The 24,964-nt window shown below is 35.1% G+C and overlaps 1 protein-coding gene across 3 annotated transcripts in view; it reads left to right on the plus strand.

Annotated features, from left to right (window-relative positions):
• The window catches only part of lds (transcription termination factor lodestar), an 84,768-nt gene that overhangs the window by 35,156 nt on the left and 24,648 nt on the right, over window positions 1-24,964 (plus strand). For all 3 annotated transcript variants that reach the window (XM_081730502.1, XM_081730503.1, XM_081730504.1), the window contains exons 10-13: window positions 2,939-3,145; window positions 6,604-6,812; window positions 7,655-7,746; window positions 12,015-12,169. In XM_081730502.1, the coding sequence (XP_081586628.1) occupies window positions 2,939-3,145; window positions 6,604-6,812; window positions 7,655-7,746; window positions 12,015-12,169 (663 nt within the window). The remainder of the gene's footprint in view (window positions 1-2,938; window positions 3,146-6,603; window positions 6,813-7,654; window positions 7,747-12,014; window positions 12,170-24,964) is intronic.

Here is a 24,964-nt window from a genome sequence, read left to right on the forward strand (position 1 = left end):
ATGGGTATATCATTGTACATAGAATGTTAAATGAAAATTACTTCATTATTATAAAAATTGCAACATAGGTTCCGAAAGTACATTTTATATATTATTAATTAGCAGGAATTGCGTGAATTTGGTGAGGGGAGGGTGGTTACAGAAGGAAGATATCTTCCAATGCTTTTCCCGGTGGAAGCGTTCCTAGCATCGCTTCTACGTTCCCTCTTTGCACAGCCATACTTAATCTTTGTATAAGAAAGGCTGAAGCTCGAGTGTCGCCTGTGTTGAGAGTTATTCGGCGTCCAACTTCTTTAATAAAGTTTATTCCTTCATGACCACAGGAGCCACAAGTTTCAATGGCGATGATGACGAACTGGTATTTGTCCAAGAGGTTGTTATATTTTCTCTTTTCAGATTCTCTGCGAGTTTACGTTTGATATTAAATGAATATTACGTTTTAATGTTGGAAGTTGAATTAATATTTTCAATGCATTTATAGTTTTTGTGTTATTACGAATTTTTATGTATATTTCCTACATTATATATATATATATATATATATATATATATATATATATATATATCAAATAAAATGTAGGAAATTCTCACGCACTTACTATTCAAAACTGCATGCCCCGAAAAAGTTCTCAGCAGTTCCAGGGAATGAAATATTTGAAATACGAACTGTATCCGAATTGGAAAAGAGCACGCATTATTAACGAAATATTCATAAAGTATAAGGAAAATCATAGAAACAAAACATCGAAGTCAGTGCACCATACTTTCTGAAATGTAAGATTGTAGATAATATGATAACGTAATTGTTAGAGCCATTTTTGAGCAAATCTCAGTTTTCGATTTTGACTCTTAGTAAGTCTTTAGGAGAAAAAATCAGAACTTTCTCTTTAGGACCTAATTAAAACCTTAAGTTTAAAATTGGTTTCGAGATTGAATAGTATGGCGTTAAAGTTTGGATATGCGGACGAACAAACTAACGAACAGATTGACGGACATCCGAAAGTCATTCTTTCAACATGTGCGAATCATGAAACCTATCAACTTATTATTATAAAATTTCGAATTCTAATTTTTTTTCACGTGCAATAGAATTTCCTTATTCTTGTCGTTGATCGAAAGTGAAAATAGATGTTACTATTATAGGATTTTCGTAAAACCGTTGTAGTCCTCGCCCAAAAACATCGTCCAAAAGGATTTCATTCGTACCAATCTTTGTGATTTTTTTGGGGGGGGGGGGAATGCTTATTTGTAGAATCACAAATGATGTATTACTTCGTATTGTATAATTGTTATTGATATATTAATTTACTTATATATTTGCTTATTTATTTATGAGATAGCGAAATCAGTAAAATACCCCGTATGGATTTTTACACGATAAATATCATTCCATATTCTAAGATTGTGAAGGAAGTATTAATTTGTGGGATATAAATAAAATCGTTAGATCTGTTGTCGGGCAAATTGCAGTTTTCAGTTGTCATCCTCCAGTAGGTGCGTTTGTTTCTAGTGCTAGAAGCAAGAACTTAAATTTTTAAGTTTTTGTTTGAAATTTGATTTCGGTTGGCCCATATGTGCGTAAATTTGGACGAACGGAAGGAATATCCAGAAGTCACTGTTTCGGCATGTAGAGTCCATATAGTATGTAATAGTATTATTTCCACAATCACCCTCATCCATATTGTTACTCGTAAATAAAAAGGTTAAGTCACATTGTCCCTATGTCGATTCTTATTGAAGCTCAAACAATCAGCTTTGATTGAACACCTTAGGGACTTAGGTTTTTTAATATTTTTCTTGGTCACATACCATATGTCAGGTACGTTACATAATACAAACGGACATTTCCACGTCTTTTTTGTTAATGTTTTCTCACAAACTTCTATCTCGTATGACAAACATAGTGCCATAATAGCTGAGAAGTTCGAAATTAATTTAAAAGGAAGTTGCGCAGCAAGTGTAGAAATAGTGTCATAATTAAATAAAGACATTAATAAAATACAAAAAAAAAAAAAAAAAATAATAATAATAATAATAAATAAAAAAAAAATAAAACAGCTGAGTAATATTTAAAGTGTCATGCTTTGTGACTTTAATGATCATGCGAAATTCTATACCTTGTGTTACAGACTTATCCAAAGTAAGTTAAAGGTTCGGTACAATCGCTAGGAAAAGCGCATTGACGAATCCTTTATACTTTCCATTTTTCTTTCTGTCTTTCTTTTTCAACTGTAAGAAATTGGAATAATTTAATTACAGTAGACCCTTGTTACGAACTTAATCCATTCCATAATGCTGTTTGTAAACTGAAACATTCCAAAATTATTTTTTCCATGAAATTAATATAAATACAATTGATTCATTCTAGCAATACAAACATGGTACTGTATGTATTTTTTACATTTTTAAGTATTTTTCTTGGATGAAGAATATAGAACGGAAATAACATTATTTTTTTAAAGGAGCAAATAAGTAACATAAACAAAACAGTGTGAGGACTGGAAAACAACAAAAAGTGTGAAAAAGAACAAAAAAGTAATTTTTAATCACGGCACTCAGATCACGTTTACGGCAAACGCGCAAATGCACTAATAGACACGTGGATTGTTCTTATATGTGAGTGTGTGCGCTCTTAAACCGAATTGTTTGCGAATCAAGTGATTTATAACCTGGACGTCCACTGAATATGAAATTCAAAGAGCCAAACCTTTGTTAACTACACTACTATGTTATCAAGTACACTTCTCCATTTTTCAGGTCGGTGCTCAGCCTTTCAGAGCAGATCACTTAGGTACCACAATTTCTGTTGTACTTAAACAACCCTGCGTCTAATGAACACTGGATATTTATTGTTATTCGTGTATTTCTTTAAATAATACAGTTTATTAATGTTGCTGTCTTTGGCTTTAAATTGTATGGTATTTGTATTGTTTCTTAGGGCCTGCTTCATAAAATAAGCTGGGAAAGGATAATACTGGACGAAGCTCATGTTGTAAGGAACTATCGTAGTCAGACTGCTCAAGCTGTCTGTCAGTTGGAGGGAAAATACAGATGGGCTTTAACTGGAACTCCTATTCATAATAAGGAATTGGACCTCTTTGCTCTTCTTTGCTTTCTCAGATGCTCTCCGTTTAATAATTATCACGTAAGTTTATACTTGACTATTTTTACTGTACGCTACTGCGCTCACGTTGTGTGCGTGTATTCTCGAAACTCATTAGGAGCTAATTGTTATACTAAGTGATCAGTTTTTTTTATAAGAGTAATAGGTGTGAGCCAATTTGCTTAAAATTTGTCATTTTTTGAAATGATATATAGTGTAATGTTTCAACATTAATTATGATTTTGACTCATTGTTAAGTAATTTTGTGATAAATAAATTATTTAACATATCAAGATGGTATGAAAACAGTCATTATGCATGAGAATGGAAAACTTCGAAGTTGAAAAAAGTGTTAGTAGTTAAGCTCGGTTAAGTTTGAAAAATAACAAGAAGGAAAAGGAAACATACCGTATGTACACGATTCTAAGACTCACTTTTTTTTTTGTCGATTTTTTGCTTCCAAATTGAAGATGCGTCTTAGATTTGAGTTATACGAATTTAGGCCAGATTAGATGGAGTTTTGCCAAAAATTGCTAATCCCGGTAGTCACGATTCTGTAAAGAATGTGTGTTTGGCTATCAAAAGTGGAAAAATTGGAAAAGATAGTGATGCCGATGAGGAAACAGATAATGAGCAATAATGTGTCAGTGTTGTTTCTGCGAGTGCAAGCATCGGAGCGAGTCCTTTTTCATCTAAAAGTTTTTTTTTTCCAAAGTCTGTATCAGTCTTTATTTTTTAAACATTAGTCTACTAAGTCTTTTTTTTTTATCCTTACTTAGTTATATTGTTTGGATTGTGGCCAATGTACTAGAAAATGTTAGTAATTAAAGAAAAGAAAATAATAATGATGATGAATATAAACACAAGGTAATAAATATAGTCAATGTGTGTGTGTGTGTTTGTGTGGGAGGGATTTCTGTCTCCCCAGAAGGAGGTTGCCAGGGAGACCCTTCTGTGTTTATCTTACCTTTTTTGTTAGTTACAAAGGAATTTGCAACAGGTTACCACGTCTCTTTATTTAACAAGGATCCCATCGACCTAGTAAACCGGGAAAGTGAAGGAATTCGTCTAACTCCAAAGTCATAGAATTTGATCATAGTCATAGAAACCTTCAAAAACCTGGAAAAGTAAAAGAATTTTAAGTATGGATTTATACTTCTCAAATCCAGTTCCTTTACCTTTATTTCGCTACAGCAGATTTTTATCATTCCGACTTAAAAATGATGTTATGCCTTAACGACTATATAAGTGTTCATGCAGAGTCAACCCGTAGCAAGAGTTAAATATAGATGCCTTTTTACATTACATGTAGAATCGGAACTTTATGAATCATGATCTGGAAAAGTAAGGGAATTCGTACTTGCAAAATAAGTGGGAATCCTAATTTAATTAGTTGTAAATTGAAGTAATATAAGAATTAGATATGCTTTTCGCTATGTCACAGTGTAAATTCGAGCATGGCCTCAGTGTAGCCTTCGATTAGAGAATTTCCTCTCTAAGGTGATGTATTCCGTAAGTTTCAATTAACTGATGTGTGCGAGCAAATAAAATCCATATCTCCAGTCTTCATGAGTAAAGAAATGAAGTACACCTATTGAGTCTACGTGACTATACAATGATACACAAGTGTCAAATACATGTACAATCAGGAACAAAAACGTCGGACACTCCTCGTATAAGTTATACGGGGAGTGCCCGATTTTCTGTCCCTGACTGTACATGTATATATAACCTCAATGTTAAGAAATAACAACAACATCCACATGATATTTAATAAAAGCAGAACAGCAAAAACTGGAAAATGTAAGAAGTGCTAAGAAGAACATAGAAGAAATTCAAACCCAGCTTAGTGAATAAAAGTATAGTAAGACCAAAGACTCTGCAAATTCTCTGCTTGATGAAGCCACAGATAGACTTCGGAAGGCTCTTAAAAAAGGAGGCACAAATCGCTCAAGGGATGTTGGAAGATGTCATGTCATTGAAAGAAGAGGAATGCAAAGAGCACAAGGACATTCAAGCTCTTCAGAAAAATGTTGAAAAGAAGAAAAATGCTCTAATTACATCGTTCTTTAATGCACAGTCAAAGAACTGAAATTTATCTAAGTGCAAAGTTTTCTTTATATATATATATATATATATATATATATATATATATATATATATATATATATAAATGCTCCTGAGATGTCAAATGATAATGATGTTATGGTATCTTTTGAAAAACGCCAATCCCCATCCAGGACCAGAAATAAAAGCTTTGATCTGTTGAAGACTTTACAGCTGAGTTGTCCCTCAGCTTTCTTTATATATGTTCGAAAATTAAAAGTGTCTTTAATGATTTGTGAAGATTGGAAAATAGATAAATATATTTTTTATTTCTGGTCTGAACTGACATATTGGTAGGGGTAAATCACTATTAAAAAATGTTACATTTTCTAAATTATGACTGAAAATTGATTTGTGAAGTTCCTTATCAGAGGCGGGTTGGTCTACAAAGCCTCCTTTTGTGCTTCATTTGGTCTACAAAGTAGCTATTTTCAATGCCATTAGACGCTCCGATGCCTGCGAGTGTGAGTACAAAACAAAAGAAAAGAAACAAGTTTAAATAATTGCTGAATAATTATTTGTTTGTTTGTGTGTGTGTGTGTGTGTGTGTGTGTGTACATACTGGTATAATATACCAGTATAATATACATGCTGGTATGATATACCAGTTAATATACATACTGGTATAATATGATACCGATAATAGTTTGCTATAAAACTGACGCAAACAAGTGTTGTACCGTGATTACATTAGGAAAAAATACCAGCAGATGCACATGAATATATCGTAAATTCCAGCAGTAAGTTCACTGTTTCTTTATTTTCCCATAACATACTATTTGTTTTACTGTTTATTAATCTTTGTTTTTTTTTTCATTAATTCAATGCAGTATAGTTTTTTTTTTTTTTTTTCATTTTCACCAAGGGTCTTACATTCGAGGACTTTTTTTTTTTTCAATTTTTCCTTCAAAAATTGGGGTGCGTCTTACATTTGAGTGCGTCTTAGATTTGCGTAAATATGGTAGTAACATCAGGGAAAATTCTCTTGAACCACAAAATTAGTTATATGTCCCATTTAACTAAGATGCTTCAGCAACTTAAAATCGAACTTTTATATTCTTCATATAAGTATCTATGAAGTGAATTTATTTATTTTTTCTTTTTAGTTTATTTTTTAAGGAATATGTCGGAGAACAATCTAGGCTAACTCTGTTTGCTTTGCTACAAAGTTAAATAAATAAATGAATAGAAATTGTATTTTAAGTGGACGTTTTAATAATTTTTCACTTTTGAAACGTTATGATAAGCACGATTACTTAGACTGTAACTAGATGTCCTTCTCAAACTTTCTGCACTATTGATGTTTTGAAGATATTTTCATTGCTTATTCTGTATATTATTTACTATCAAGAACAACTAAATATGTTTGAAATTCTGTGATTAAATAAAAACAGGTGTGGATAAGATACGTTGATAACAAGAATGCTGCGGGAGCGAAACGTTTGAACACACTTATGAAAAGTATAATGCTGAGACGTACAAAAGAGCAACTGCAGCACAAGGGAGCACTTCAAAGTTTGCCCACTAGAGAGGTCCACAATTTTAAAGTAAAACTCACTGAAGAAGAGCAGGCGGTTTATGACGAAATTCTTACATTGTCCAGGTGAGTTGGTTTGCCCATGTTTTTATATAATAAGTTGTCTTAACTAGCATGTGTTATTTTTCCTGTATTACTGTATTTCAAGGTGTCAGTCCTGTGGAATATTTTCAGAGCTACTTTACGTTTGAGAGATCTGATGAGTAAATATATTTGATTTCTTTCAAGGCTTGAATTCTATCAAGATGGCCAGTTGTGACATTATTAAGATTTTTTTTTTTGTTACTTCTGCTAATTCTTTTGCTTGTTTTTATTTCTTTTCTATGCTGTTCGACAGATGCTGTCTTTCATATTTAATAAAGGTTAAGTTTATATTGCTATGATAACCTAGATACTCGTATGTGTAAATATAATATGAACAAGTGGTAATTCATTTTAAAAACGTTAAATTTAGAAAAGTGTTGACTAAGTGATAAATGGGAAGTGGTAATTACGAAATTTGCTCAGCATTAGGATAACAATGAAAACGTCAGCATGACTTGGAAACTCCACTAGTGAATAAAAGAATACGCAAATTACTCTCACCATATTGCAACCCGCGTTCTCATAATTTGACGCGTGATTTCAGGTTTGACAAGGTGACTCTTGCACCTTCTATGCTGCTAAATCCATTCCCTTGACTTTTCCTGATTTTTTAATTTTTCTTGTCCTGACCTTGTCCTCCGCGACTGAGAATCCAGAGGAGGGTCGAAAGCTCTGAACTACAAGTGATATTCAGGAATTACAAAAACATGTAAAGAGAATATGTGGTAATTAATTTTACTTTTTTTTAAAAATCTTTAATAAATACTTACTTTAGAACATATTCAGACCAACATAAGAGTAGTTCCCATTATTTATTTTTATAGAACGTTGTTCGCCCAATTTTTGGAACAACAAGAGGACAAAGAATTGTCTGAATTTGGGATTGTTTCTAGAGGGGTCGTAGGAAATACACAAGGTAAGTTAATTTTCTAAAAATTATGTATATTATTATTATAAGTAGTGGTAGTATTAGTATTACAATTATTATTATTATTATTAATAGGAATTTCCAAATTTAATAACACAATACAGTATATTACTAAAGTTACTCAAAGGATGCACTCGACATTGTTCTCCAATTTTGTAAAGACAGGCTTGGTATTAATTTTCTGTGAAGAGAGAAATGGATTTTTATATTGCACCTTACACAGATTGTGAAATAACAGTAAAATAGTAAACAAAGTGTGGGACACTTAAATTCCACATTCAAGGTGTTATATCACCATAATAACAATGTAAGTAAATATATTGAACAAGAACAGATTCGATAAAATCTAGTGTCAAAAATACAATATGACTGGCAAACAATTGGATCGTGAAAGGGGTCTGTCATGCTCACATTCGCCGCATTCAAAGAGAGCCGCTGCTAAGAAAAGATCAAGTACATCCATTAACAAGTGATACTTTGGTCTTGCACTTTGATTTTGCAGAGAATTGGATGATTGTGTTGCAGAAAGAGACGCAAAGTTATCATTGGCGAACATCCCAAATCTGAAAAATGAAATGAATTTTTTGAGTTTTACGTCCCACTGTTATGCCGGCTAGGCTAAAGCAGACGGTGATGATGAAAAATGAATGAAATGGTAGATTGAAGAAAGTGGGAGGAAACCCACGCACACGGTGTTTGTCCACCACAAAGTTCACTTGGCGCGAGCTGAGATCGAACCAGGACCCCATGCACCAGAGGTGAACTCTTTACCACTGAACCAAATCTCAATATTTACATGTGTTAAATACTTTCATGGTACCACACATAGCTTTGCAGTAGTTAGTGATGACTTGGCTGATAATAGTTCGCATGCACTATGTGCTGTCCAGTTGATCATGGATGAAATATCTGCACTGTGTCATGAACAGGCGTTTTCTACCCAGGTATTTATATCAGAGAGCTTTCCATTTCAAAAACAGATTTCAGTTATTTGAGCTACCACGCATGAGTGACAACGTTACAAGGAGACTATTTTCAGCTACTGATGATGGAAAATACTCCTGTGATGGTGTAGGCGGTTTAGTAAAACACTGTGCAATTAAATTTAATCTGTAACATAGCCTGTTGATGCAATTAGAGATGCAAGAGGATTCGTTGGAACCTCTCTACGTTTATGAAGAATACAACATTTATGTTTTTAGACGAGTGTACTGTCGAAGAATATCGTTCAATTAAAAGGGAAAAGTAGGTGAATGTGAAACCAGTGACTGGAATTCAGTCCAGCCACTTTTGGATTGCATCACATGAGCTTTCCATTGTCAGAACTACTGCTCATACAAAGAAACCTCTTATTTTTAGTTTCGTAACCGAACCTCGATATACTGTGATGGATTGTGTGTACTTGATTTTGTATCATGTGTATTAGACAATCAGTAGTGAACAGTGGCGTATCTTAAAGCTTCAGCGCCCTCCCCTCCCCGCAAAGCTTGTTATGTACCCCTACTTTCTATATATTCTGCGCCCCAGGAGCTCGAGCGCCTCCTTGCGCCGCGGGGGTACTATTTACGCCTATAGTAGTGGATGGGACAAATAACCCACGTATCACTCAAACTGGAAGATGTTACGATCTCTCTCATAATTCCACATGGCACTGCAAATGGTTTCGAATGGCCTTCAGTGCAAAATGTCTGTACAATTCCCATAAGTGTACTGATCAAGATGGATTCCCCTATACCCACTGGATGCTCTGCTCGTCTCCATAAATTTCCAGCAACCCAAGTAAAGCTTACAGAAGACGGTTTTGCAAAGCTGTGATACTGGTGAGTGCTTACATAAAATAAGTCGTAGTAATTACTGAACCTGTTCTTGGTCAGTATATTTACTTACATTGTTACTATGGTTATAACACCTTGGATGTGGAATTTAAATCAAAAGCAGTGTTGTCAATCCCACACTTTGTTCACTACTTTACTATTATTTTACAACTTGTGTAAGGTGCAATATAAAAACCCATCTCTCTCTTAGCAGAAAAATAATACCAAGTCTGTCTTTACAGGATTGGAGAACAATGTCGTGTGCATACTTTGAGTAACTTTTATGAAAATTCAAGATGGGGTTTTCGAGATATAGTTTTTGAAAATAGTCCAATTTTGAAATTTTCACTTTTTTCATGCTAAATTCTAACTTGTAGTGTACAGACAGGTAGAAAATAATATTTTTACTGTAATGTCATGTTTCCATAGTATTTATACCTAACTTAAAGCAAATCTTATGTGTTTTCATTTAGGCACAGAAAATGTCTGAAGTATGTGCACAACAAAGTTTTTTCCTAGTTCAACAATTTTGTTACAGTTTATGTTACATCTCTAATGTCTGTTTGGTATGGTTTAGAAGAGTTGAAAATATAGTATAAAATAAACAACAAAAAGGGTTTCTAGCACTTTTTGTTCTTTCTTAATAATACCTTCAAAACACCAATTCCTCACTTTGCTGCTCTGTGGTGATTTTTTAAGAGATTGCAACACTGTTGCAAATCATCAAAGACCAAAAGTGTTTTATTTCTGTATTCTGGTCATGTCCATCTTTAATATATATTTATTTCATAGAACTTTATCACCAACCCGAAACTCATTTTTCCAAATTTAAAAAGACATTGGGAAAGACAAACTTAATTTCAAAGTTTATTAACCAACCCTCGTGTATAAAAGGAACAATCTTAAAGCTTCCTTCATCAGTTTCAAGATGATCATGGTACACATTTAGCTATCACGTGTACGATTTGAAATGAAATAGCCATGTGTTCCTTGGTCGATCTTAAATCACGTACTAGTTGTTTCTCGTTTGTCAGTGTGCTTACATACGTTCGTTTTTCATCTTACATGGAATTTTGCAGAACATACCCATATTTTTAGCAGTTGTAGTAGTTAGAAAAAACGTAAAAAATGTATGCTTGTATGTACCAGCCATGTAGCCGTATTTTTTTTTTTTTTTTTTTTCGGCGGGGATACGGTAGGACAAAACCTATAAATTACGTACTTAGACCGTTTCGATGTATTTCAGTTTAAGTAATCAAGGAAACCTTTATATATTTCTCATTTTTGTTCAGTTATGGAAAATCTTTCCATCGTTCAGTGAAAATGACGGAAAAGCGAAAATTTGAAAATCTCAGGCAAACCCGCATGCGGCTGAATTCCCCTAGATCGATGAAGCTAATTAATGGTGTCACGATACATGTCAAACCTGTGCCATGATCGCATAACCTGTAAGCTATAATACGAGCTTGGGGACATTTCCCATTTTAATCTACTATTTCCTTCATAACCTGCTGGTTTTCAACTTGTAGCTAGGAATGACACACTTGAAATATTCAAATTTCCAATGTTGATCATACCCGCACAAAACAATTCATCCTGGTTAGCACTAATAACTTGAATCTCAATAAAATATTGTATAAATAAGCAATTATTCTGTCCACTGGCAGTCATAGCGTTGGTCATCTTATTAGCACGACGATAAGTGAGAATGAATGAATAAGGGTGCAAGTCCTATAAACCGCTTACTGCCGATTTTGGTCCAACGATAAGATTTGATTATCTTTAAGTTAATGCAATTCTTGTCATTTAAACGTAATTTAGAGTTTCATATGCGATTTTTTTTCTGTCGTTTACTTTAGAATTAATCATTAAGCTTCGAAACATTTTGAATTCACGACGTGAAAAAATTATCGCTTCTTGAGTTTTGTATACTTGTAATTAATGGTATATTGCCTTATGACGTTGTAAAATGCATGTTGGTTTCAAGAAGGGACAGAAGTGGCTCAGCGGTAAATCACTTACCTCTGATGCGTGGAGTGCTCATAATCACAATCTCATTTATATATATTGTTTAACATCCAGCAATTATGCACTGAGTCTAAGTGAGATGGCGATAATGAGATAAAAGATAATGGTGGAATAAAGAAAGTTGGAGAAAACGGGAGGACCCCGAGAAAACCCACACACATGGTATTTGTCCACCATAAAGCCCACTTGGCAGGAGCTGGAATGGAACTAAGGACACTACGCATCAGAGATGAGTGTTATATAATAAAACTACGAAAAACTATCACCCAAGGCTTTATACTATGTTGCGCCCTTTATTAACCTGATACAATTACTTATGAGTTGAATGCTTGTTTTAGAATTGAGTGAGTTTTCAGTATATTTTATTCTGTGTGCAAGAACATTTTAAAAGCAGATGTTACATCGTTATTTCAGTTAATCCTAAAAATCCATTCGCCCCAGGAAGTAGTTTATCTGCTTTGTACCAAAAGATGCAAACACTGAAAGATGACAATGTTCGAACTCATCACTTGCTGGTGTTACTCCTCAGACTGCGCCAAGTTTGTTGTCACCCAGGATTGATTAAATCGGTTAGTAGTAACTTTAAAAAAAATAGTAAATAAATTAAAAAATAATAAGTGTTTTTTTTAACGGTCATAAAGTATTATTTTGAATCGTAGAATTAGAAATGTATTGCTTGTGTGAGTAACAATTGGTTACTAGATTTAGAAGCAAATTGGTTTAGTGAAATGTAAACACTAAGGTTAACTTTGAGGAGTCGAACACCTTAAATCAAACGATATTATAGCTATGGTAGTAAAGGGGGATTTTTTTTTTATGTCAATGAATGATTGTCGATTTTGTGTTTGGGAGTTCGAATCCTGCAACCAACTATCCTGACTATTTAAGTTCCATGAGGTGAATACTGAAATAGTATTTTGAATATACTAGTATGTCCTTTGCGTGATTTCCTTCTGAATTTCTCATTTTTCATTGCTTAGGTTTCTTGTGTATAATGGTGTATGTAAAACTTTAATAAAAATAAATGGTACCTTTTTTTTTAACGTGTTTCTCGTAGATGAGTTCTAAATGTGTACCAAATGTGAATGTTATTTTGTCTTGTTTTGTAGAATGAGTAAGATACCCAGTAAAAGTGTAGTTTTAATTAGCTTTGTATAACTAAAGTAGAAAATTAGGTCGATGAAATTCGCATTAGGGCACCTGAAATTAAACTTGGGCTTCCTGAAAATGAGACAAACACACCGGCGCGTGGAAGTGCCTATTTAATGCTGCTTTGTAATGTGGTTAATTAATTTTACAGCTTATCCTTCTCGTTTATAGATACAATTTTACACTGATGGAAACGCATTCAAATACCCCAATAGAAATTCAGATATCCGGACCGAACATTCCATGTAAGTTGTTAGAAAATCGTATAGTATTTGCTTCAATAGCACGTGCAAGCCACCTTATCTACTACACTATCATCTATTGTGCACTTAGCCGGTCGTACAGATGCTAATCATCTTTTGGGGTACGATATTTCACGCTTGGTGTATATCTTGGCGTGACTGGAAGATGATCGTTTGACAGTCAGGCATGAGGCCTGGAGAACTAGTAGGCTAGAATAGAAAGTGTACACAAATAAAAACACGTTGCCTTGCCATAATGGTATGGCGAAACGCGTTATCATGCTGAAAGATGGGGTCTCGTAGTGTCGAGATAAGTTCGAAGGAAAGCATGACAATGTTGCGAATGTAGACGCATTACTCATACTTCCGTGGATGAAGGTCTGAGGCGAAGATATATAGCTTTTCCTCCATATCATGTCAACCACTGTGTCCAAGATAGAAATGATTTTCATCATTGAATACCAACGCCATTCATCTGGCTTGCTCTTCGTCTCTTCCGACACCACCGAAGAATTTTTTGGTTATGAGTAGGTGTCAGGTGTAATCGTGCAAGAGGAACATAGAAATATATCTACCTTCAATAATAAATTGTCCAGTGTTCTGCTCATGTGGGGCACGGTGGCTTTGGTAGCATTGCTGGCATTCATTGTTAGAATCTTCGTCCTGCCAATTAGAATCTTCGTAACAATCCTTCTGTTCTTGTGCTCCTCGTTTTGTTGCTGTGGCACGTGCGGGAAGGAAGATGGTGATTTCTTCTCTAGGAACTCTCTTCTTCCCATCGCATGTCCCGCCATAGTTCACGTAAATGGCAATTCTGCCGATCGAGCAGCCAGCCTTTCGTTCAGAACAGGGGTTAGCTGGAAACCTCCTAGCATTTCTCACACAGGCTGATGCATTTACACTCCTCTTATTGTCTGTGAACCTCCAAACTAACAACACGATCCTCTGTATAAACCCTACGATCAGCCTGTCTTGTGACCGAAGTGCTGGAACCTTCAAACTATCATCATGCCGTGTATAGACACACACGCATTCTGTAGTGTGAATTTCGTTCGAATCAGTCTATGTATCGGAGTCGATAGATGAGGATGTATTTAAATGTTATTCCACCGGTATATATTACTCTAAAGTTGAGAAGTGTGTTCATGAAGTCATGTTTCTTGGTGTTAGTCCAGAAAAATTAGGCTTTAACCCGGACATTTTGATAAACAAGCTGAAATTGGTAGAGATGTTCAGAATGTTATCCTAATCAACTCACTCAAAGTCCTAAAAAATCCAGCTTGGGGAAACAGATATGACGTTATCAATATGGCTGACAACCGAATACATCTCTTATACTTTAAAACGTTATATCTACTATGCATTTCGAGATAGGAACTTTGTTTTTGCTTCATTTTGCAGAAAACACATTGGATATTGTTATTTATAAACGCTGCATGTCTTATATTGACATTGCTTTCAAATAGAGGATCTCAAAGTGAAAACAATGTGCATTCTTGATCTGTTTTTTTGAGATTTAACTGTAAATAACTTGGAAAGAAGTACATATACGAGAAAATATGCTGAAGTAATCGTTCTTTGTCGTTTCAAGAGCTTTCCAACGAGCCCAGTTACGTTGCTGTATCTCTAAAACTAACTGAGTTATTCAATTTTATGTGCAGCAAGCCGTAATCTTTTGTTACATTTATTGTACGCTGTATGAGTTCAAGACCAGTCTGTAGGGGTAAAAGTTCAGTGAAACCTACACAAAATTAGTGAATTTTCGTAACTTGGTAGGCAAGACCTTAACCATCCCCCGAAAGTCCTCGCCGCTCCAACGTTTACGTCATCCAATATGGCGTCAATTTCTAATATGGCTGCCGTATATAAGGGTTTATATATTAGGTTTTGATCCAGATATTTCAAAACCACGCTGAAGATTGGTGGAAATGTCCGGTGAAGTGTTCTAATTAACATTCAGAAAATTCCAAAGCATCCAATGTGGGGAAAATGTGCCATTTTGAAAAACTGAAGCCATATTGGATACTAGCGTTTTGGGGTGTAGTTTTGAAAGTAGTAGTCCGATAAAGCTATTTCTCGGGCCAAGTTAACATTTTAAGCCGGGTTACATAACTGAAAGGTTAACTTGAAATAAAAACATAATTTAGTGCTTCTTGACCACTTTAATTGAATTATGTGCTATGATATTGGGGTAAACAAAATTAAAAGTTTTAATAAACATTAAAGAGTAGAATAATTAGAAATACATATGTTGTTTGGAAATACTGACCGAAACGGTGTTTACTGAAACTATATAATAATGTCCTAATTGAGTCAGACCATGAGAGCCGAAAAACACTGATTTACATAGTTTTTGTTGTTTGTTATGTTATATAACAGCATTCGCAATTATTGTTATTCTATAAAATTGTTGAAAATATTTTGCATGTTACACTTCAGCGTCTATTGTTTCATTGTCTTCAGCATCGTCAGAATGTGCTCGGTTCTGGCATCCGTGGTCAGCGCAGTGTCAACATATACTAGTACATAGTAGACTACTTTTCAGACACTTTCTAATATGGCATCTAGGTTTACAGCTGAAGGAGATATGTAAGACATTGTCCGGTGCTGCAACTAACTCGGAGAACGGGTTTGTAAAAACAGTTCGTCAGCATCCAACCCCTTTCTGTTGAAGGTAAATGCACAGTCTTCTATTCTTGAACGTAGCAGATAAATAAATAAACAAACAAAGACTATAAATATTTACGTATGATACAAAAACGGAAAATTATAAAGGAATTAAATGCAGAATATTATGTGAATATGAATTTGAGTAAAAGAAAAAAAGGAGGAGAATTGATAGAGCAGTATAATCACCATGAATGTATTTCTAGAGTGCTATTCTTACTGTGAGAACTATCCACCGGACTTTGCAGTCACGACGGCTCACCTCCCCCGACTACAATTATAAAAGGCACAACAAATGGGACAAAACAATTTTTGTTTGATTGGAACTGGAAACATGCTGTTCCAAAGAAAGCAGATTAGTGAAAAGTTTTTTTTGTTTCCAGGAAAAGAGAGAAGCAAACTAATTTGAATTTGAGTCTCACTTGCTGATAAACTCGATAGAAATGCTGCTTTGCTGCAGAGGAAGTAGGTGAAAGAATCGCCAAATCAAATGTTAATTTCAGAGATAGCTTTGCTATTTTGGGTACATGCAGTTGATGTCTTGCTTGGTCCGAAGTTCCATTAATGTCACATCCATACAAAGCAAGCAAAAAAGCCTGCCAGCAACGATTTTTTCGTGAGTGGCGTTTGGCTTGTCAAATATTAACACCTTTTCCTTAAAAACTTCGTTCTTTATAAGGTTTTTGAAAGATCTGACTTTTCCTTTCCTAAGATGTGTCACAACCTGTTGCAGCATGGAAGAAAAGTATGGGAAGGAGATTCCTAAGGCCAGCGTTTAGTTTGTCACTGCAGAAGATCTGTTGTTGTTTGCGTTTCTCTTCCCAGGTATTTTAACATTCAGATGGTTTGGTCACCAGAAAGAGAAACCATAAGAACTAGAAGATCAGTGTCTGCTGATCTACATCCGTGATCTACAATGACGGAATTCCATCCTTTTTCTGACACTTCCACAGAATTTAGCACTACCACAGTATCTGCTACCACTACCTGGAGCTTGAAGTACTTTGATGCCAGCTTTTTTGTGATGCCCGGACAAAAGTGCAATGAAGTGTGTCTTATTCTTTGCTTTTGTCAGAAATACTTCCTGTGGTACAGTTGGTAGTGTAGCGTCTGTGATAACTGTCGCTGCTTGTTTTCTACGCCTGATGGCATGTTCTTCGTCCTTTGTGGTTGGAGAGACGTAGCCGTCGAACACCACCGTCACGTTTCGACCAAGGTGATTAGTTATGTATTTCACATACTGTACCCATATCTGTTCAAAGTTTGCTGGACGCACCCATACCAATCAATGCAATAGGAATGCATTGTGAAAACAGAATTTGATGGAAGAGTGTCTTCACAAGGTCCTACTTCCTGCAGAACGCTTATGAGTGCTGACTTGCTTCCTTTTTGCATTACTAAACCATCGAAAAGTGGAGCTGGTGTAACAGCCGGCTCGTACTTTAGGTAACATGCTAGCTCCTCTTCACTGCGTACAACGCACAGAAGGCGATGGAAAAGTTGGCCAACAATTGACTTCATGGCGCGTATAACGCACTCATGAGCATCACCACAGTTGACAGTTTCATCAGCAACCAATCCAGTAGGTAATGAAACAATGAGATCTGATTGTCCTTTGAATGGGCTATGAGTTACGAGCCAACCCACTAGCTTTTCGACGTCCTTTTTGTCTCTGGCCCGTCGACATTCGCGAAGTTCTACTATTGCTCGGACGTTTCGGAATAGATTTCACTAAAATCTTCAATCGACTTAATAATGGTCAATGAAGCTGGCATTGCATATACCCAACGAGCAATTACTCCTTTAGACAGCCCCTATCCGTGTGCCAGTCTTCCAACAGTTTTCATAGTCCACATAAGTACTTGCTCGATGACTATGTCTACCCAAACTCCTGACAAAAATTTATCAGATCTTCTAATAGTGAAATAGCCTTGAATGGTGAACCGTTCGAATTCTGAGGTTGTCATGGTTTTTTCTAATTTCATAATTTACTGAAAGCAAATCTGAGGAAACTTTGCGTAATTTAGGTGCCCAGCGGCATGCAAATACGGAATCATGCTTTTTACAGAGTAGAGATGGAGTTCTCAGTCGCCAGAGTGTTCTCCTCTAATAAAGGACGCATAATATTGACCATTTGGAAGTATTGCACCCACAATTTGGCAGTACGACTGGATGAGGAAACTTCTTTCAGTTTGACGTATAACAGCCTAGAACTTTCGATCAAGCATTCAGACGTTCTAACCGTTTTCAGCGAAATTTTTCTTCCAGTAGATCATTGCGTAATGCCTTCAGTTGTTGAATGAAGTCGGAATCCTCCTTCAGATCTTCCAGGAGAAGGATTGTCAAGGAAATTTGCACCAAGAAATGCCCCGAAGGGCTCCCGTTATCATATGAATCATGATTAGGGGCAGGAGTTTTTCGCATTTGAAATTAAAAATTTCGTATTTTGTCGCTTTTTGAGATATAAAATTTCTAATTTTGTCGCTAAGTAAATTATTTTACAAACTCTAATATAAATTATACAAATTCTAATGTAAGCCCAATATAAGTAATAAGCAATAAATCAATAATGCTACTTAGACAATGAAGTTATTCTTTATGCAGTTACTAACAACAAATTATTTCTTTCTTCTTTTACAAGTCCAAAAACTTAAAATACACTAGCACAGTATCATCACGATTGCAATCACAAAACACCACACATTTCGATGTATACACCGAAAACATATATACATGTAAAAACACATACATACAATACATTAGTGCAGTATCTTCTAGTATATCTCGTCTGCAAATTATTATTCTGATGAAAAGTGCAGCATGTTGCATGTTTCAACATTTTCTTCTTTCATTTGTAGCTTTCTATCATTGATTACCAAACTATATTTTAAAAAATCCTTTCAGTCAGTATTCGTATTGCCGACAGGCACAAGTTATTTAAGTTTAAATTTTTATCCCCTTTGAAAAAATGTACTTTTTATTTCTGTATTTTAACAACTAAAATTGACGTTTTTAAAAATTCGCAATTTGTCGCAATTTGCGGCACATTTCGCTCAAAATGTCAGTTATCGCATTTTGTCGCAACTTCAAAATACCTATTTCCTTACTCAATCTGACGTAGTTCGTTGGAAAACCAACTCTCGGCTTTGTAGGAAAACTTTCGCGATTTCGCAACTTGCGAAAAACTCCTGTCCCTAACCATGATATTCTTGGCGTAAATAGATTTCCAAAGTTCTAAACCGCTTCCAGCCATAATGTTTCCCACAGAGTCCATAAAAGACATGAGAAGGTAACTTCCTAGACGCAATACTACACATGATAGTGGACTGTGTTTAGTGGCTGAAACTATGTCCAATACCTTCGCGTAAAGTGGTTGATCAAACGCTACTACACACGACTGTTGGTTTCTTTGCTTGCACTCATCCACGGCATAAAGAAGACGTGTAGATCGTGGTAGAATGGACATTTCCTTTTTGACCAAAGGTTATAATTTAAAGACACCATCGTGTAGAACTAGTCTTCAATATACCACATACCAAAAATCTCAGAAAAATATTTCTTCGTTACGGAGATACAACACTTCAAACAATGGAAAAATGAGCTGCTAACGTCACGGCAACACAGACAGGGGTTTTGGCGTGACGTCACAGGTCCGTATCGCTCTGTGAGTCGCATTGGAAGCTTCAGGGAATCTTTTCATATTACAGTTTCTTACTGCAAAGTACAAGTAACTTTAGTAGAATAGTGAAAGAAAAAATAGCAAAATAAATAATACACTTACTGTATAAAAACGTAACGTGTTAATAAGGCCTATTTTCGTAGCTTGAAATACATTAATGGTCATTTGTAATGTTCTATCTTAAAAATATTTTAGATACTTATACATTTAAACAAGATTACTTTGCTATTGTATTCCCAAAAAACATTAGTCTAAGCACTATATCAGTTCAAGCCCAGATTGAGAATATTTAGCCACCATATTATAGCTTTTCTTTATTTTGAAGATTCGTCGTGAATCTCCATGCTTTTATACTACGGCTACAAATAAGCACTTTCTGCACCAATAAGCTCTTAATCCCTTTAAAAATATTCATATCCTATTACATTCTTTAATTTTTTCTACTATTTACTCTGCATATTAGCAATTGGTCACCCCACATCATTGCTACAACTATTCTATCTTAACGCTACAAGAATCGTATTATACGCGCTTTACTTTCTAACTATATTTCTACAAGGGAAATGCTTTTGTGGTCACCGTGGTGGTTTGAAACTGAAGAAAGCTATAGCGAATAGAGGCAGACCGATGATTAGGCTGCCGGAAGACCATCATAAACAAGATAAGTGCTGGAGAGTTTGTCTTGTGACCTATGCGCCGGTTCTCAAACCTAGGCACCATAATAAAATTTCATACATGAGTTTTTTTTTTTTTTTTTAATTTATTTATTTAACTTATTTAGGAGCCAGACTCCTATTTCCAATCGCCTTCACTACCTGGCGTCCAGAAGTTTTCGAGCCTGAACAAGAGGAATATTGACAGAAATTCATTATGTGTTACTTATGTTGTTACTTTGAAATTTCAGCTTTTTCTTTTCAATAACTTCACACGAAATAGTGTTCTAAGTACACAAACGTAAGTTTATTTATATTCTTTCTCCCCTTCAGATAGACCCATATCCACGAGAGGCACGCCTCCTAAATTTTTATTGGCCCCCTAAAATTTTCAAGGTAGGCTTGCAAATAAACTATAATATGGTGATGAACTATAATATATGGTTGGATTAGACCCCCTAACTTCTACCGCCCCCTCCTACATTTTTGGGGTGGCTACAAGCCTGCCCTCAGCTCTGAGATGATTAATGTTTGGTATATGGTGGTACATTTGCAAAAGATCATATCGTGAAAGTATTACGTTTTGTGTTCTGAGGCCCACAAGAAAAAAAGTCATAAAAGCAAACGTTTGAAAAGTTCAGCCTTTGTTAAGTTTCGTCCAGTAGTTTGATTTCTCTTATATTGTTTCACTCACTGGAACAGAATATTGTGTTCATTACTCGTCATGACATACCACAAACATTCATTATCAAAGGACACAGTGGATCAGTAGTGGAGCACTCACCTCTAGTGTGAGGGGTACCTGGTTCAAATTCAAGTCATATGAATTTGTGGTGGACAACATCGTGTCCGTGGGTTTTCTCGCGATTCAGACGTTTTCTTCCACATGACCATTCCACCGATTCTTTTAAAATCATTCACTCTCATTAATCAACCGTCTCCCTTTACCTACAGGACATATTCATAGAGCATAAAAGTAGAAATTTCATTTTATTTTATTCAGTGATAAGCCACTCTAACTAGTTAATCATTACTGTGATACCACATCTGTTTATTTGTTGGTTTAAATGTTAACTCATGTGCTCAAAACACTTCAGTCAATTTATAAATGTTCACATGGACTAATATAAACAATTTTCGAGTATGTTCCATGGGCTAAAGAAAACGGCAGTAAGCGCGATGGTATTATTATGAAATAATATTGCTAATGTGTAAAGTAGTTCGATAATAGCACTGGTAAATTATCAGAATGCTCATGAACATAATTATCATCGTAAGTTTGTGCTTTCTTGTGTTGAACTCAATTAAGAATTTAGATTATTTTTACTTGGGGAAATGTTTTTCCATGTATTAATTTCCATGGGCTTCCCCCTGAGCGCATAACGATCGAATCCACGATGAACTTGCATATAAGAAATTAGCACTCTACTATCAAATAGTTATGCTTTTATATTGTTGATTTTTTCTTCTTAAGAATGAATAAAATTCGCTTCGTAAGGTCGGTCGGTGAACGAAACATGAGAATATTAATTAGTTTCTTACCTTAGGCTGCAAACTTTCAATAATATAGCAGATTAGTACACTTCAACTATGTCCTAAGATATTCAAGTATATTCAAATAAGTGCTAATAAATAAATAGCTTTTTTTTTTTAATAAACCTTAAATTCTGTTACTTTTCTTATTCTTTGTGTTATTAGCAACGTCGTACACGCTTGAAAAACATGCATCGTATCTTTCGCTAAGCCGTTTCCCTAGTGAGCGGCGCAGACCTTTTCCTCTGTACCGAACTGTGACGTACAAACATGGTGGTCGTTGTTTTAAGCTCACGAGTAGCAGACCGGAATTCAGTCGCAAATTTCGACTAGTTAGAATCGTCGCATGAGCGAAAGAAAGTGTTCTTAATCAGCTAGCTCTGAAGTTTATTTTTTAGAATAATAAAAAAAAAAAAAAAAAAATCAGTGGAAATGTCCATTTGACGCTACAAAATTGACAAAGGGAAGGTGCGTACAGCTGATGTCTGGTATTCCGGTGGCTTCTGAATATCACGACATCCATGAATCCGCTCCATCCGGAAACTGGCGGATCTTGAAGGAGGTAACCACACATCCACAAGGTATCCATGAGATTGTATTCTATCACTTCATAACCGCCAACACATTACTCTCTCACAGTCTTGTTTCAAAAACTCACTAAATTATCCTAAAAGACAGCAGCACATCAGTAGTAGAAACCAAGGCCAGTAGAGGGAAATGCCCGTTTACTGAACTTGAGTAGAAGCCACTTCTCGCAGCGTTGGAAATCGATTTTTTTTTTTTTAAATTTTCTATGGCGGTAAATATATTTATAAGAACAGTGTTTCTCACTCTTCTTGGGGTTGTACTTTTACACTCACCCTATATACCTATAAATTTAAAAAATACAAACTGATAAAAATCGGGATAAAAATAACATTTAAAGAATGTTTTGTATAAGAGCTATTCCTATCAAAAACGTCAAACCCAAGAAGGCAGAGGTTTCTCAGTATGACGTGTTTTCCCTAAAATAGATGTTGGAACTTCCAGTATGTTAATCAGAACACGTCCCCGGAATTTCCACCAATTTTTAGCGTGTTTTATGAAATGTTCGGATCAAAGCCTAATTTATAAACCTTTAGATGTGGCAGCCATATTAGAAATGGCCGCCATATTGGATGACCCAAATGTTGGAGCGGCGAGGACTTTCGGGGGATGGTTAAGGTCTTGCCTATCAAGTTACGAAAACTTGCTAATTTTGTGTAGGTGTCACTGAACTTTTACCCCTACACACTGGTCTTTAACTCATACAGCGTACAATAAATGTAACAAAAGATTACGGCTTGCTGCCAGGGTGGATTGATTTAAATCAGTCTGATTTAAATCACTTGATTTTTTAAATAAAAATCGTTGATTTAAATCGAATTCCGAAATAAATTAATTTAAAGTTTAAATAAGTAAAATCCTGTTTCTGTTCTGTTATTTCGATTATGGAAGTTAATAATCATAATACAATGAGACTCAAATGTACAGTATAATATGAAAACAAGTGTCATGCAGAGGATGATTAGGGAAAATCCCGTTTTGAATAGGTAACGGAGCAATCTTGCTTTCTTCTTTTCGTAACATTGGGTTTGGGTTTTAAAATCGTTAACTATTCCAACGGGGAAACCACCATCTACATTTAAGATGAAAAATCTTTTTTGTGCGTGTCGGTTTGTTTGTTCCCACATAATAGGGCGTATTTAGAGGGGTCCTATCCCTTCTCCATTTTTTTTTTTTTTTTTTTTTTTTTTTGTTAATTTTATAACTTTAGGCGAAATTTATGTATTTTATGCCGCAAGCTAGTTCTGAGTTTTTAAAAATAGGCCCCTGCCAAATATCAGTAACTTTTGTGAAAAAAGTGTCATTTTGATAAACGTTGCTGTACTTTTTCCCTAATGCTTAACCTTTTAAATTATATCACCTATTTTTAGGTGATAGGATAGAATCTTCATTATTCGTTTAAAAAAGTACCAATAAGGCTTTTTACTTAGTTTTCTTCGAGACTGGAGGCATTTTAGAACATGTTACATATGCTTTCACGCCTTTCTGCGTTGAGGCATAGCGTGTGATGACGTCATAAATTTTAAAAGATATTTTTTGTTATGCGTATTATTATTTTTTGGCGGGTTACATTTTGCATTCAGAAAACTGAAATTTTGCACGCTCGTTCAGTGTACCCCTTAATAATTTTCAGATGTTTTCAGATCTCTGCGTGGAAACAGGGGGGGCCAGAGGGGCAAAAGTGTTTAAAAAAGGATATTTTTAACAAAAAATAACTTTTTTCGTGATTTTCCCGCCTCAGATGGAGACATATGAATGGTACCGTTTGAAAGGCTGTTCTATTCTGAACAAAATGATGTACGTACTATGCTCCTAGGATAAATAGGGATGTCTCAGGAAAATGTTACCTGAGATCCTGTTTTATACGGGAATCTGGAGTATTTGGGGAGTATTAGTTTTCGTGGGGTTACTTTTGCACCTACGAGATTAAAATTTTGCACATTTACTCAGTGCACCCCTCAGTATTTTTCAGATCTCTGCCTTAAAACAGGGGGAGGGGTCCACAGAGGTAAACATTTATTATATATATATAACAGAAAATTCCTTTTTTCGTGATTTACCCGCCCCAGATACATGATGGAGATATTTGAAGGGTACCGTTTGAAAATTTGTTTTATTCTGAAGAGAATAATGTACAAATCATGATCCTAGGATAAATAGGAATGTCTGAGGAAATTTTTATATTACATCCGGGTCATTTGGGGCATTTTGGGAATATACTTAGCTCACTGTTAAACAGTTTCCTCATCCTTACTACTCAATATAGAAGCTTAAAATTTTGTACACACATTTAGTACACCCATTAGTATTTCCCAGTTGATTTTGAGATCTGTGCGTTAACACAGGAGAATCCAGAAGGGATCAAATTTTTAAAAGAAGTTTAAAAAAATGCCGATTACTCTCAAAATTTCCCGCTTCAGGGACATGATAGGGGAATGTGAATGTTACCGTTTCAAAAGCTGTTCTATTTTAAAGAAAGTTATGTATGTACCATGATCCTAGGATGAATAGGGATGATGCTGTAGCTGCTTGACTGAAAGTCTATAATTTACCTTTAAAAAGAGCCATAATTTAAAACGGTTAAGAAACATTGTTTGGGATTGATGTAGGTTAACAATTGGGGATAATTCAAAATTAAACCCCAATACTTTCACTTAAATGGCATAATTAGCATTTAATACTAATTCCTAATGCTTTTTCTTCAATCCGCGACTTGTATTATACGAGGAAAAAGGTTTGATTTAAATCAAAAAAATCGATTTAAATAAAAAAAATCAACAAAAATGATTTTTTTTTAAAAAATCATGATTTTTTTCCACCCTGCTTGCTGCACATAAAATTGAACGTAACTGGGCT

Source organism: Thermobia domestica, chromosome 11 (assembly GCF_964235325.1).
Source record: "Thermobia domestica chromosome 11, izTheDome1.hap1.1, whole genome shotgun sequence".
In the NCBI taxonomy this organism is placed as follows: domain Eukaryota; kingdom Metazoa; phylum Arthropoda; class Insecta; order Zygentoma; family Lepismatidae; genus Thermobia; species Thermobia domestica.